Genomic DNA, 14,974 nt, shown 5'->3' on the forward strand with positions numbered 1-14,974 from the left:
TTCAAATGGATAGGCCCATGCTGTTGCTGGTGTTGAAATAATCGAAAGTGGATTTTATAGGCAAACTTCAAGCCTCTGAACGAAATCACTCTGAAACGTAAATTCCCAATGCTTTATATTGGCGAAGTATTCGACAAAATAGATAGTTCACCAATCGACTCGGCATTTGACTGCCTAGTTGCTTCCCTAAATATCCCCACTAATCTTGGTAACAGACACAAAATGGCGTTCTGAGCTAGTACCATCAAGTGTAGAATACATGTATGGCGTTTGATTTGGTCAGTGCCCCAGCTGAGCTGCAGCGGCAAGCCACAAGGAATTTATATGAGCCGATAAAGGAGTGGTGGAAGGCATTTTACAGTGTGGCACACGAAGACTTCAGAGCTTCGATGCTTTAGAGGTGTGTGCTTGTTGACGCAGCAGTTCGCCATTGTCGGACACAACTGCTCCCGTCTGTTAAGATTCGTGGTTTCTCTTGAAGTTGCTCAAGTCCTACGCCTTTAGAACTAATGTCTCCTGTGCTACTTTCGCTAAAACCCTGAGTAAAAAACGGGTAAAGCACTACTGTATCGGACATTGTCCGAAACACCAGTGGCTGCTGTGTAGAGACCATTAAACGACCAAACACTGCATCTTTTCTGAGTCCGATAGACTGGCTTTCAGCCGTAGTCGTGCATGCTTTGTTTCCACCAGCACAGACCCACATGAACGGTGGCTACGTTGTCCGACTTAAATCCAATCCTTGTATTCATCCTTTTGATCCTTTCTCTGTTCGACATTCGCCCATTTTGGCCTCTTTATTTCCCGAGTTTTAATCTTCCCTGACTCGCACGTAGTGTTGTGCCCTACAACTACCATGTTGAGGATACCCTGCTGTGGCTCAAAACATAACGAGGACGCTGACCTTTCCGTCCGAATTTGTCCCACAGTGCTGTTTTGCGCAAACCACGTGAGCGTGTTTTCCGGGCGACGGTTGGGTTGACACTACATGTTAAAAGCTCTGACGGCCCTTGTGGTGACCTGGAATGTGTCCGGCTGCAGGACAGCATGCACCGTCATGCCCAGATTGTCAGCAGCTAAAGCCGCACGGTGTTTTTAAACTCAGTCTTTTGCAAAGCCTTTTGGCTTCTGAGAGGATCTGAACTGATCTGGCTATGGGTTTTTTATTGTTGAACTGCCGGAGGTCCAGGGCTAAAGTACCACATCGGTCTTTGTCTACAGACTCAGCAAATATGCCCATTTTATTCCTTGCTGCTGCTTTGTGATGGCTTAGGCAGTGGCTCCATGATTCTTAATTTACATGGTAATGCTTCACACATTCCTCAGGTTTATAACTGCGATGAATGATCCGAAGCTTGTCGGTGCGTTCTGGGAGTGCCTCTACGACCTCCTCCTTCCCCCCTGCGCTGACCAAAATATGATCACTTTAAACTACCCCGAGGCAGATGGACATACCGAGCGTGCCAACAGCACTCTTCTGCAAAACTTGTTATTCTGTGCTTTCACAAATCCAATTACATGGCTTGCTATTCTTCCTTGTACTGAGTGTTTTTAGGATACGGTAGTACGTCGTGTATCCGTTGCTCCACAGTAGCTCTGGTCCCCACTGAGGTGTCTTTCTACTGCTCGGGCCTGGCTCTGGTGGTGCAGGGTCAGCAGACACTTTTACAGCAAAAAAGTTCATAGAGGAGCTTGGTAGTGTACGTGAATGTATATGCAAGGCTCAAGCGAGACAAGAAAGGAATTTGGCACACGGCGGCCGGCTGCATGTTTCGAGTCCGGAAATTTCGTTGTGTTGAATTGACGGCTTTCACGCAATACACGGGAAGGTAGCCAGGCAAAGAAGTTTGTGGCCACGAGGCTATCGCCATTTGCCGAGCTCCCACGGATCATTACTCCTTCTTAATGCGCTATTTTCCTTCAAACTATTGGAGGTGCAACAGAACATTCAATACTTGTTCCCTGAAAAAGCCAAAAGTACTCAATTTTTTGTGGACTTTGACACGGATGCACAATCCACGAGGAGGCGAAGGATCCACAGAGAGCTGTAGATGAGATGGATTTGAAAGGTATTGAGCGCCGAGGACACACACACTAGACAAGAGTTTCTGGTAAAATGGGGTGAATAATGACAGCCTTCGTTGTTGAGATATGAGCAGTTGCGGGCTGTGTTGCATGTGCAGAATTCCGGGGCTCAGTTTTATAAGCAAAGTTAGCGGCAGTGGACGGTTTTCTTGTCATGCATGAATTGTCCATTCACACCATTTGCTGCCTCAGTCAACTACCCTCCTGTATGAGTAGTGCTTCAAACGGTTTCAGTTATAATTGCCAATGTGTCTACTGTAGTCAGGTTCTTGTACATCAGATTTGATATCCCTACGCCCTACCTTATGCCACTTTGGGGACTTTAGAGACAGCGATGCTGCAAGCCCCGGCTGCATTTGCATGGAAGCATTGCTCTATGAGCGCAGTAACACTGCTCAATTGGTGTTTATCTTGATCAAAGCCACACTTCTACTTGTTTTTTTTCTTCTAGCAGAACGCTAATATATTTCACGTTCCGACGACAGCGAGCCCACAGTCGTGTTGGTTTGGCCTTTCATTCATTGTTGACTACTGAGTGTGCCGTTCCGCCCTCTGCTTCTCACTGACGGTTGAAAGCCACTTTGCTTTTCAGACATGTTTTTTTCGCGTTTTAGCCTTCCTAGGGGTAGCATGGTGTGGGAACTGCCCCCCCACTACAAGGAATACATCTATGCTTCACGGACAGGTGTAGGACACGAGGCGCGTGTTTTGAATGGGAGAGAAAGATGTGGCGGGAGTAGGCTGCACTGCCGCACTTTCTACTACACAAGCTACATTGAAACAAATTAGGAATATTAATGAAGAATTGAGTAATCAACCTATGTATTCGTACCTCTTATCATTGGAGAGTATCATTAGATCGGCACAAGCAGACACAGTCGTGTGTGTGTATCTGTGCGCGTTGAACTCTATGTGCAGCTAGCTGAAAATGCTCGGGGTACGTAAGGGTTCAGCTATGCGTGGCCCGGCTGCCCTTCTCCGCTCACATCGGAACTTCGAGGAAAAGGGCAGGGAAACCTAGGAACCCTTCCGGAGAAAACTCGGTAACTTTCTACTAAATTTATGTGTAGTTTGGAGTTCAGTTCACCCTCCCAAAGTGGTCTTGGAAGGAGCGTCACTGTACTACATGAGCGTAGCAAGAACTATTATGCACCGTTCGAATCCCACGAAAGGCACCACACTGAGTTAGAAAATTTTAATGTGCGAAACCAGCAGAAGCACAGAAAAGCCTAAGTCCTTCCGTACTATGAGGGCAGTAAGCTACCCATCGCCACACTCGGCAAAGCAACCACATCTGAGGCAGGGTTCCCGTGGAGCCAGAGAAAAGCAGATGCTCAAGAAGCCCCTCCACCCCTCCATTGACAGTGGGAATTGGCGAGCTTATGGCACGTGGGAGCCAGTGAACGTGCAACTGTCAAGCGTTTTCTTGTAGCGGCCGTTGCCAAACAGCGTTCGGCGACAGAGGGAGTGCGAGAGGTCTTGGTCCTGCTAAGACAAAAGCGCGACAAAGCGCATGTAATGTCGTTTAGAATAAATAATAAGCACAACTGTCTTTCTTGTCGGGCAGCAAAAGAACCAGTGAAGAGCATGTGGTGTCCCTGTCTGCCGAGGAGGGGGGACGAGGAGGGCTGCTGCGCAGCCGCAGTCTTGGCTGCTATGCCACCCCCCGGCCCTTTGCCCGGTATAACTCCGCTATTGCGTGCGAACCTTTTTGTTTCTGCCTCTCCTCGCTGTGGAAATAGCCTCAGCGATTACTGACTGAGGGACAGAGAGGCTTGAGCGCGAGCAGAGCGCAGCGGAGCCGGTCGGCTGCTGTTTCCTCTCAGCACGGCCGAACGCAGCCATACAAACCAACCGCCCCAAAGGGCTGCACAAAAGATCTCATTAGGGCCCCGTGTCATTCGCAGGGCTAGAGACAAGGGGTCTGTGTCACAGCCTTAGCAGCAGCTGCCACCTGGGGGCCGTCTTCGCTTCTGCAGACTGCTCGCCTCCTCACGGACAGAAATTCAGAGTAAGTCTTTGTTTTGCCGCTGACAGGCTCGCTTCTAAGCTCTTGTGAAGCCCGTCTGAGCTCATTAGGCTCCGTGTAAAGCGGCCAAGGCCCCTTCTATAGGTTACCCAGAGCACCGCAGGGGAACCACTGCAAACGCCGAACACAAAGTCACTCGCTACGCACCCTTCACGTGCAGGGGGCATGCATTGTTTGCGGAGTTTTCTGGCTTGAGGCTTTGCCGAGACGGGTGCGTTGGTGGGGAAGCCGCTGAAAGCTTCTTCACAGGGGGCACGCTTGAGAGCTCGGCTGCAGGTGGGAGGCCGCGTCATTTCACAACTTCTTTGAGGCTGCATGTTGATGCCGCAATATATCTTGTGCATTACGTGACACTCCGTCGCGCGTGTTGCTCTTTTAGCTTTTTGTGGGGCCCCACGGGACCGACTCCCATGGAGTCTACGAGGGATGATGTAGGGGCAGATATGCAGCCGCTTTTTGAAGGCGGACTCTGCAGTCTTGAATGCGCGCGGAATGGATGCAGGTGATCGTCGTCAGCCTGTTTTGTATTTGCGTGCCCCTCGTGCAAAATGGCGCAGCATCTGCCCATACAGTTTACTTCTCTCGTCAACGTAAGCCATCGTGGTCTTGCTAGACTTTCAGGGAGGGGGGGAGGGGGACTGCACCTGCCTGAAGCTGAGTCTGTGTTGCCTATGAAACTGAGAAACTTGTGCATACGCGTGACCAATCGCTTCCTAGGCTCCGCCTTCATTCCCTCCTCCCCCTGTTAGCCGCCCTCCTCTAACCGGTCGTGTACACTTTCCAGTGTTGTCTTCGGGTGCCTCTGTTGTTGCCTTGGACTGAGTGGGATATGGCCAGTTCTCTCTCTCTCTGCACTGGGGCCTCCTCCTCCTCCTCTGCAAAGCGGTTTTTTGGTGTCTTCATAGCGTTTTTTTGTGGGGTGCGCTGTTGCGGCTGGGGCTTCGTTCAGCTGAGTGAGATCGGGGTGAAGAGTGCGTCTTTTCGGTTCGGAAATGTGGCTATCGACGGTGACAAGCATTTGGTGGTGCGAGATGTCGAGGGCAACGAGTTGTATTTCGTGTCTTTAAGCCCCAAAGATGCAGTGGAAGCTTCTGGGGGGTCGGGTGCGTATACCTTTAGTAAGAAGCCGACGCAGGCAGAGGCTGCTTTGCATCACCCAACGGATCCGATAGTGGCTCTGCGGGCTAAGGCGGAGGGAGCGCAGCAACTGGTTCAAGTTCTCAATCTTGAGACGAAGGCTCGCATGGGAACCGCTCCCGTGTCTGAGCAGATCGTGTATTGGCGCTGGATCGCTCCAAGAGTTCTTGGGCTTGTTACTGAAAAGTCAGTGTATCACTGGACGCTGGGGGAGGGCGCTGAGGCGGCTACAGAGCCGCAGAAGGTTTGCGATCGGGAAGGCAGACTGGCAGAAGGCGTTCAGATCATTGGGTATGCCACCGATAAGGACATGAAGTGGTGTGTGCTCACGGGCATCAGCACGCAAGACGGTGGCAAGACGATCGACGGGTCGTTGCAGCTCTATTCGCTAGAGCTGAAGAAGCACCAACAGCTGGAAGGGCATGCAGCCTGCTTTGGTACCATCGTGACAGACGAGGCTCAGGGGCACCAGCCCGTCATCTGCTTCGCGGAAAAGAAAAGGAGTGCGCCCGAATTCAAGCTGCACGTGAGAGACCTCGCGCCGAAGAGGGAGGATGGCAAACCCCCTCTCCGCGTCTGCACCGACATCCACCTCTCCCCAGACGCGCCTTCCGACTTCCCGCTGTCTGTACACCTGAGCAAGAAACTGGGCCTCGTTTTCCTGGTGACAAAAGGCGGCTTCCTGCTGCTCTTCGACGGCCTCACCGGCACACAACTCTTGAGACACCGTATTTCTCAAGACCCCATCTTCCTTACCTCCGACTCCCCACAAACGGGAGGCGTCATCACCGTCCATAAAAAGGGCCTCGTGGCACTCACCACAATCAACATGGCACTGCTCGCGCCTTACATGCAGCATGGACTTCCGCATATCCCCAACAGAGCGCAGATTTACCTCAGCCTTGCAAAGCGCTATGGTCTTCCCGGCGCAGATGAGGCCCTCGTACAGGTTCGCACGGCTCCTTTTGTTCATCTTTTTTCCTTCTCTTACTTCATAAGAATGCTTGTCAGTCTTCATTTGTGTGTGTATGTATGTGTATGTATGTATCTGTCTTTCTCTGTCTGTCTTTCTCTGTCTGTCTTTCTCTGTCTGTCTTTCTCTGTCTGTCTTTCTCTGTCTGTCTTTCTTTGTCAGTCTTTCTTTGTCTGTCTTTCTTTGTCTCTCTACCTCCTTCACAGTTGCACTCCCACAGCTGCTCAGCTGTCGGCTTCCCCGTTGCATGCTGTGGTGGCGTTTTCTGTGCCTCCTCGTGCAGCTCTCCGTGCGCAGTCACACGTCTTTTCTTTCCGTGCTGCGACTCCTGCTCCAACGTTGTGCGCTGCATGTCTCGATTTGTGCAGGCCTTTAACCAACACTTCGCGAGCGGCAACTACAGAGGAGCGGCACGCATCTGCGCGACGCTCAAGTCGGGGAGGCTGCGGACGCCGCAGGTGCTCCAGCAGTTCAAGTCTGTACCAGCGCAGCCGGGGCAGACTTCAGCGATTCTGCTGTACTTCTCCACGCTTCTGGAGTATGGCTCGCTGAATGCGGTGGAGAGTCTCGAGCTCGTGCGCCCTGTAGTGTCTCAGGGGAGAAAGGACTTTGTCACGACGTGGCTAAAGGAAGACAAGTTGGAATGCACGGAGGAGCTGGGGGATGTGCTGCGACCTCTCGATGCTGCCCTCGCAACTCAGGTGTACAAGAAGGCAAAAGCCGGACAGAAGGTGATGATGATGCTGACGGAGCAAGGGAAGACGGACGAGCTGCTCGAATATGCCGCTCAGACGCGCATGCAGGCTGACTACGCCTCCATGCTCCGTGCTCTGCTAGCCACCAATCCGGAGGGCGCAGTTTCTTTCGCACAAAAGCTGCTGGCAGCGGATCCCCCACTCATGGATCCTAACCAAATCGTTGATGTCTTACTGCAGCAACAGCGCTTTCAGGAGCTCTCCTCCTTGCTGCTGGAATATCTCAAAGGCAACAAACCCGAGCAGGGTGCCCTGCAGACACGTCTCTTCGAGTTCAACCTCAAGCACTCCCCGCAAGTCGCCGAGGCAATCTTCCAGATGGACATGCTGACTCACTACGACCGACAGAGAGTGGGTGCCCTCTGCGAAGCTGCAGGATTACACCAACGGGCTCTCGAGAACTACACGGATCTAGCCGACGTGAAGCGCGTGCTTCTGCAAACAGGGGGCAAAATCTCGCAAGAATGGATCATTCAATTCTTCGGACGAATGGCACCCGACGTGTGCGTGGAGATACTGACAGACATGCTCCGATCCTCCTCGCAGAACCTACAGGCCGTTGTAGGCGTTGCCATCAAATTCCACGAGCAGCTTGGCGTCGAACGCCTTGTCACCATGTTCGAACGCTTCAGCAGCTATGAAGGCATCTTTTATTTCCTTGGATCCATCCTTGCCTTCTCCACAGACCCCGAAGTGCACTTCAAGTACATCGAGGCAGCCGCCAAACTCAATCACACGCAGGAAGTCGAGCGCGTGTGCAGGGAGAGCAAGTACTACGAGCCTCAGCGTGTCAAAGAATTCCTCAAGGTCAGAGGCTTTCTGATGCCAGAAAAGGCTTCTCTGCTATTTTATGGATATATATATGTATATATGTATATATATATGGCGAAGGACTGTGGGGACGCGAGGGGGAGGGGGGGAGGAGTGAGATGAGAGGGAAATAAAGAAGTAGAGAGGGAGAAATAGAGAACGAAAGGGGGAAGTAGAGAGAAAGAGAGAAAAAAGAGAAATGGAAATAGAGGAAGCGAAAGGGATAGAGCAAGATCTGCGTATGGTAGTTTGGCTGTGTGCTCTTTGGTCCATTTTACTTGTGTGTCGGGGGATCTGCTGGACTGGCGAGCTAGTCTGGGGTGTGAAGATGCCTTTTTGCGTCATTTCCTTCTTCCGTTGTCTGTGTGTCTATGTGTGTTTGTGTGTGTCCGTGCAGCAAGCCAAGCTCAGTGATCCTAGGCCCCTGATTTACGTGTGTGACATGCATGGCTTTGTTGTGGAGCTGACGGAGTACTTGTACAAGCACTCGCTGCTGCGATACATCGAGGTGTATGTATCCCGCGTGAATTCGGCGAATGCGCCTCTGGTGGTAGGGGCTTTAGTCGATTTGGATGCTCCGGAGGATTTTATCAAGCAGCTCCTGCAGGCCGTTCGTGGGAACTGCAGTGCTGCACAGCTCGTTGAGGAAGTTGAAAAGAGGAATAGACTCAGACTGCTCCTTCAATGGCTTGAACAACGCGTGGGGGAGGGCAACCAGGACCCGGCTGTCCACAATGCGCTTGCCAAGATCTTCATCGACACGAATCGGTAATTTTTTTCCCCGTGCCTGTCTGGCTGGCTGTCTGCCTTTATTGCAAGATGCGGCATGCACGCCGTGAGGCGTGCCCCTATACGCATCGTTAGAGCTCGGGGGATGAAATTGTGACGCAGGGGAGGGCGGGAAGAGGGTCGAATAGAGGGGGGATAGCTGCGGCTGCATCGCACACCAGCGCAGGACTGTGGCGGCTGCCGCTGTATAGGGGAGGCAGAGGAGAGGCATTAAGAGGCTTTGAGGAGTGCGTGGAAGGCCGCAGTCTGCATTCTCTGTGGCGTTACGCAAGAGGACGCTGACACTCTTTCGGCAAATATCAATCGTTTTGACGGGACCAAATTTTTTTGCGGGTGTGGCTGCATGCTATGCACAGCGACTCGGAGACTTTTCTCAAGACGAATGCCTTCTATGATTCTATGGAAGTCGGAAAGTACTGCGAGGAAAGAGATCCGCATTTGGCCTTCATCGCCTACAAGAGGGCATGGGGTCCCTGCGATAAGCAGCTTGTCGAGCTGACGAATAAGAATGGTCTTTTTAGGCTACAAGCCCGGTGCGTCCATGGCTTTGATGGGATTTACCCTATATATATGTATGCGTGTTGGCAAGAAAAAAGTGATTTTTCATCGAAAAAAAGTTGAATTTCGTCTGGTGTGGTGCTGCTGTTTGCTTGCTGTTTGTTTCAACTGCTGTTTGCTTGCTGTGTCTTTCAACTGCTGTTTGCTTGCTGCTCTCTGGTGCTGTTTCTCCCTGCTACTCTCAACTGCTGTGTGCTGTTATTTGCTTACTGCTATCTGCTCTCTGCTGCCGTTTCTCGCTGCTGCTTGCTGTTTGTTGCTGCTCTTGAGCGGCTCGAAAGCAGCGGGGTCCTGCATGAGGGCTTTTGCGCGCAGCTATCTCGTGGAACGTCAGTGTGCTGAGTTGTGGGCGTATGTGTTGCGTCCTGAGAATGCACATCGCCGTTCTGTTATCGACCAAGTGGTGTCATCTGCGCTGCCCGAGTCCTCTTCCGCTGATGAGGTGTCTGCGGCAGTGAATGCCTTCATTGGCGCGCAGCTGCCGCAGGAGCTCACGGAGTTGTTGGAGAAAATTGTGCTGCACAACAGTGATTTCAGCTCGAATCAGAACTTGCAGAACCTCCTTATCCTCACGGCCATAAAGGCGGATCCCTCTCGCGTTATGGGCTACGTGAACCGTCTGCAGAATTTTGATGGAGCCGCAATCGCGCAAGTAGCTCTCGAGAACGGCTTGCGGGAGGAGGCGCTCACGATCTACAGAAAGTTTGGACTCCTGTCCGAGGCTGCAGACACGCTGCTGGCAGCAGCTGCCGCTGGCGGGGAACAAGAACTCGAGAGAGCTCAGGAGTTCGCTCAGCGCTGCGGCAATGCGGAAGTATGGCGTAAACTGGGAAGGGCTCAGCTGCAGCAGGGGCGAGTAGTGGAGGCTGTGGACTCCCTGATTAAGGCTAACGATGGGGAGGTGTTCAGAGAAGTAGTTGAGAAAGCGACAGAGCAACGCGCCTTCGAGGCACTTGCCGAGTACCTCCTGATGGCTCGCAAGAGCATTGCTTTCAAGGATCAAACTCTTGACTCAGAGCTCCTGTACGCTTACGCAATGACGGAAAGGCTAGAGGACATGGAGACTTTTCTCAATGGTCCGAACACGGCAAACGTTCAGGCTATTGGCGACAGACTTTTCGAGCAGGGGCACTACCAGGTAGGCTTTTTTATGAGGGGAGGGAAACTGAGATGTGTGTGTGTGTGAAGTGGCCTTTAAAAAATGCCGAAAGCCGGAGCAGATCGAGGCTGCCCGCCTTGCTGTTCGTTTAACGGAGGGGAGAAGCTGGGGGGCGGGGATGGAAGGGAGGAAAGTCTTAGGCTGAAGAAGAACTCGCTTGAAAGAGGGGTTCTAGATGCATCTTCAAGACGCTTCTTAAAAATATATATTCATGTTCAAGCTCAAAGTCTGCCTCCTCAGTTGCGTTGCATTGCGTCACGTCTGGCCGGCTGCCGATGCTGCTGCTGCTCTTCCTGCTCTAAAATGCAACGTCGCCTTTCCTCTGGTGCATGCCACGCCCAGTGTTGGTGCTCTTATCCCGTCTGGTACTCTCAGGCTGCGAAGACTCTTTACCAGAGTCTGCCGAATTACAGCAAATTGGCGAGCTGCTTCGTGCAAATGAAAGACTTTGGGGCGGCTGTGGATGCGGCCCGGAAGGCGAAGAATCCAAAGACGTGGAAGGAAGTGACTTGTGGAGCGCTCGATGAGGGAGACTTGAAATGCGCACACACGACGGGCTTGCAACTTGTTGCTCACCCTGATCTTCTAGACGCTTTGGTGGAAGAATACGAGAAGAGGGGCCTCCACAGAGAGCTCATGGATCTTCTGGTGCGGCTGCATTGATTGAGCGTTTTCAGAGCAGAGGCAGGTGCAGATTCAGAGTCTCTGACGAGATGAGGCTTCCTGCTGCCACCATCGACTTTTTTGTGCGTGCCTGAAAAGATTGCGACGTGTGTCTCCCTTCGCGCTGATGTTGCTCGCTGGTTCGCAGGAAACAGGAGCTCAGGGAGAACAAACACATGTCGGCCTGTTCACTGAGTTAGGGGTCTTGTATGCGACGTTTGACAGTGCGAAGCTGATGGAGCACTGCCGCCAGCACAAGGGCAGAATGAACATCCCGCGGCTCATTCGGACTTGCGAGAAGTGCTGCCTCTGGAAAGAAGCCGTGTATCTGCACACCATCTACGACGAGTACGAGCAGGCTGCGAACTGCATGCTCCTTCATCCCACCGCGTGGCAACATGAGCAGTTTATTCAGGTCCGGTGCCTTTCTCCCTCCCCCCCGTCCCCCCATGTCTTTCCCGCGTGTGTTTCGCCGCTGGAGAGACGACTCGCTCGCCACGCTTCAGACGCATAGGAGCTGCGCCAATTCGTCTCTTAGAGTTCAAGCGGTCCTCCATCCAAAATGCCGCCTATGCGGGAGCCGCTTGGAAGTCTATGTGACGTTTCCGTAGCCAAGAAAATGTGTATTAGGACTCCGGGCAGCAGCAGGCGCGGTCCGTATCTGCATGCATATGCATATGCATGTGGTGCATGTGCATGCATGCATGGATTTCCTACGAATCTTTTGGGGCCTTGTCTGTCGGTTCGCAGGTCATTCAAAAGGTGTCCAACATGGAGTTGCTGTATCGCGCGATTGCGTTTTACCTGGAGGAGCATCCGTTGCAGCTGTGTGCGCTGCTGAAGGGAGTGGACAGAAAGGTTGATCACTCGCGCGTTGTACAGCAGCTCCGCAAAGCCGGCCATCTGCCGCTTATTGAGAAGTATCTGCAAGAGCAGCTGCCGCTCAATGTGGCAGCCGTAAATGAAGCCATGCTGGAGCTCCTAGTTGCCGCCGAGGACGAGGAGCGCATCCGAGAGCTCATTGCAGAATGCGACAACTTCGATCAGTTGAGTTTTGCGAAGCAGCTCGAGTCTCATCGCGAACTTGGAATGCGCAGGTTCGCTGCCACAGCACTTCGAGCTTATTAGAATCCACAGGCCTTAAGGCGTGGGGAGCGAGAGGCAGGCAGGCAGACTGAGAGAGAAACTGCCGAAGAACGCTGGCATCCCCCTTACTCAGCCCCTCGATCCCCTTACAAGCAGCACGCAGACGCGTTTGTGCATGAATCCACGGGAAGATTGGCAGGCATGCTTACGCAGCGCTGGGAGTGCTGTTCATTGTGTGTGCTTCTAAACACCATGCATGCACACTGTTTCGTGAGACGCAAAATGCGACGTCTTCCTCGTTTCTTGGGGAACTGGGGGTCTGTACTCTCAGCTGCGGGGTTGCTGGAATGTTGCACTGTCCGTCTTAGCTGCTGCCTTCGGGGCCGTTCTTCTGCGTCTCAGGATTGCAGCCCTCTTATACCAGAGGAACAAGAAATACTCCCTAGCGATTGAACTCTCCAAGAAAGATGCACAGCTGCAAGACTGCATCGACAGTGCCAAAGAGTCGGGCAGTGCTCAGCTCGTTGAAGACCTCCTCAAGTGCGGCTCGCTCCCTCATAGTCCTCTCCTCCCCCCAGTTCGGGCTTCTCGTGCGCTATGCCTTCGCGTTTTGCCTCTTCTTGCCACCAGGATCGCTGCAGGGGGATCGCTGCGAATACGTGGCTTGCCGCATTTCAAGGAGGGTGCACTGCAGCGCAGGGCGAAAAAGGGGAGGCAGGCTCATGCTGCCTTTGGAAATCGGCTTTGTTGTGTCTGTGCGTGTGTGTGTGTATATATGAATATCTCTGCGTCTGGCTGGTATTACGTCAATAAGATATTTCTTGGCGGAGTTGAAAGATCCCGAGGCGTTCGCTGCCTGCCTGCACAGTTGTTGCTACCTTGTGAAGCCGGACGTCGCTCTAGAGCTGGCGTGGAGGCACAAAGTGATGGATTTCATTATGCCATACCTCATACACGTAAGCGTTCGAAAGGGGTGCAGTCCGACAGGAGTGATACGTATTCTTTTCCGTGTTTATTATATGTGCGTCTGCGCAGACAGATAGGCGTGTGTCCAGGGGATGCGTCAGACGGAGCGCTGCAGTGGCCTATTTGGCGTTGGGATGCCCTTAGTGCCACACGAGTTCTTTTTCGGAGGAGGGAATAGTGCAGATGTAGTCGTTCTGGGTGGGTGTTATGTGTGTGCATGGGCTCCCCTGTGCCTCTGCTGGTGCTGCAGGTGGTAAGAGACGTTACCACGCGCCTCGATCAGCTCGACAAGCAACAGCAGCAGCAGCAGCAGCTGCAGCAGAGCGCTCCCAATGACTATGTTCCAGACTACAGCGTGCAGCCGATGACAGTGCTACCAGGAATGGGGGGTCTCGCCCTCATGCCGCCAACGAATAGTTGCACGTCTTCGCACCAGCCGTTCAGTAAGCTGCCTGATCCTCCTTGCGGGGAGGGGGGATCGAGTTGTGTGTACTGCTGGGGGGCATCGGGAGGATGCGGGGGACGGAAAGCTGGACTCACGGCTATGCTGGACCGTGCTGCTGGATGCATGCATGCGTCTTGCAGGCGTCCCCCCATCGGCGGGAGCTGCTATGGGGTTGGGAGCCCCTTCGTTCCCCTCTATGCAGTGAGAGTTAAGCCCTCCTCTGCTCTTGCGGCTCGCACGCGCTCCTCACTGCATTGCGGAGGCGCTACGCGGAGATATGGCTGCCGCCAGCTTCCAGCTTGCAGCTCATTGCCTAGAAAAGGTGCTTCGCTGACCTTTAACGCCTTCTGACCTTCGAGTCCTTCATCAGAATTGTGCGCACACCACCACTCAAGGGGGGGGCGGTGTGTGGCGAGGTGAGTGAGGGGGTGCTTGCTGCCTGAAGGGGTTCCGGGGCGTATACGCAGCATGGCCAAAACTACGGCGTGAAGGAGTGTATTGTCCCTTCTCTCTACAACCAAATAATTACTGTAAATGCACATTTGCTACACGGTGGAAGATATCGGCTGACCTCTCACAAGCCCAGCAAGGTAGCCCCAGCGAAATTGCAGAAACCACAGAATTCCATATCAAATAAGTTTTCATGGTGCCATTGTAGCTTTCTTTTGTTTTCCTAATCACACAATTTTGTGGTGGAGTCAGCAGTACCTAGAGAGGCGCCACTAAGACCTAGAGGGGCCAAGCTTCGGAATCGTGAGGGATCTGAAATTTCCCCGTAGTATGTGGCTGGCTTCATCCAGCATGTTCCCCTCTTTACATTAGGATGCACAGGAATGCATGCATGTTCCGGGAGTAGCTGTTCTGAGTGAGGTATCTAGCTTCCAGTTGTCCCTCTCGACTTTAAAACTGCAGTCAGTCGCCAGTTGGTCATTGCCACTGCCACTGAGGCGCTTCAGAGAGGCACTAGCACGAATGCCCTTTGGCAAGTCGCTTGGGTGTTGTAAAACCTCCCATTGGGAATCTCATCTCGTAGTCCAGGGTGATATCGACAAGTCTGCCAAGAGGCAATACGTAGGAGACTAGGGCCTACAACATGGCTTGCCATTGAATTTTTGCTGAACTCGCGTTCTCTAAAATATCACATGCATGCGCATATATATATATATATATATATATATATATATATATATATATATATATATATATATATATATATACTCTTAGACGGGTCGTGGGTCGTGCATGCCCGTGAAGTAGTAGATGACTTGCCGTCCCTTTTACAGGTATTGCCCTACAGAGGTAGCTGCTGGAGTAGGGAGGACTCTGTCGGACGTCGACCCTCCCTCCTCTTTGCACTCAGGTATTTCTGTAAAATAGCTACGCTCAGGGGCATACCCAAGTAAGGGCCCCTCCGGCTCTCAGCACTGACGCACTGTTTCTTCGAAGCGTGTAGACATCGCTATCGGGGCAAGTTGTTCGAATAGGTTTGGTTGAGACGACTTTCTAGCTGCCTTTTTTA

General features: G+C 52.5%; 1 protein-coding gene across 1 annotated transcript; it reads left to right on the forward strand.

Moving 5' to 3' along the window:
• The first annotated feature begins 4,662 nt into the window (after nucleotides 1-4,662).
• LOC34623646 (clathrin heavy chain) lies at nucleotides 4,663-13,806 on the forward strand. Its single transcript, XM_026337646.1, has 12 exons — nucleotides 4,663-4,704; nucleotides 5,064-6,200; nucleotides 6,593-7,786; nucleotides 8,187-8,557; nucleotides 8,935-9,111; nucleotides 9,452-10,274; nucleotides 10,671-10,943; nucleotides 11,107-11,373; nucleotides 11,709-12,055; nucleotides 12,447-12,584; nucleotides 12,859-13,000; nucleotides 13,261-13,806. Exons 1-12 carry the CDS (start codon nucleotides 4,663-4,665, stop codon nucleotides 13,804-13,806), a joined length of 5,457 nt encoding a protein of 1,818 aa, XP_026193431.1.
• Nucleotides 13,807-14,974: the final 1,168 nt, after the last annotated feature.

Source organism: Cyclospora cayetanensis, unplaced genomic scaffold (assembly GCF_002999335.1).
Source record: "Cyclospora cayetanensis isolate NF1_C8 unplaced genomic scaffold, CcayRef3 CcayRef3_contig_199, whole genome shotgun sequence".
Lineage (NCBI taxonomy): Eukaryota > Apicomplexa > Conoidasida > Eucoccidiorida > Eimeriidae > Cyclospora > Cyclospora cayetanensis.

Excerpts from the sequence above, each read along its gene's own strand:
- LOC34623646 (XM_026337646.1), top strand. The coding sequence starts at position 4,663 with ATGGCGCAGCATCTGCCCATACAGTTTACTTCTCTCGTCAAC. Across the intron at positions 8,558-8,934 it reads ATCTTCATCGACACGAATCG|CGACTCGGAGACTTTTCTCA; the intron begins GTAATTTTTTTC and ends TGCTATGCACAG. Across the intron at positions 10,275-10,670 it reads TCGAGCAGGGGCACTACCAG|GCTGCGAAGACTCTTTACCA; the intron begins GTAGGCTTTTTT and ends TGGTACTCTCAG.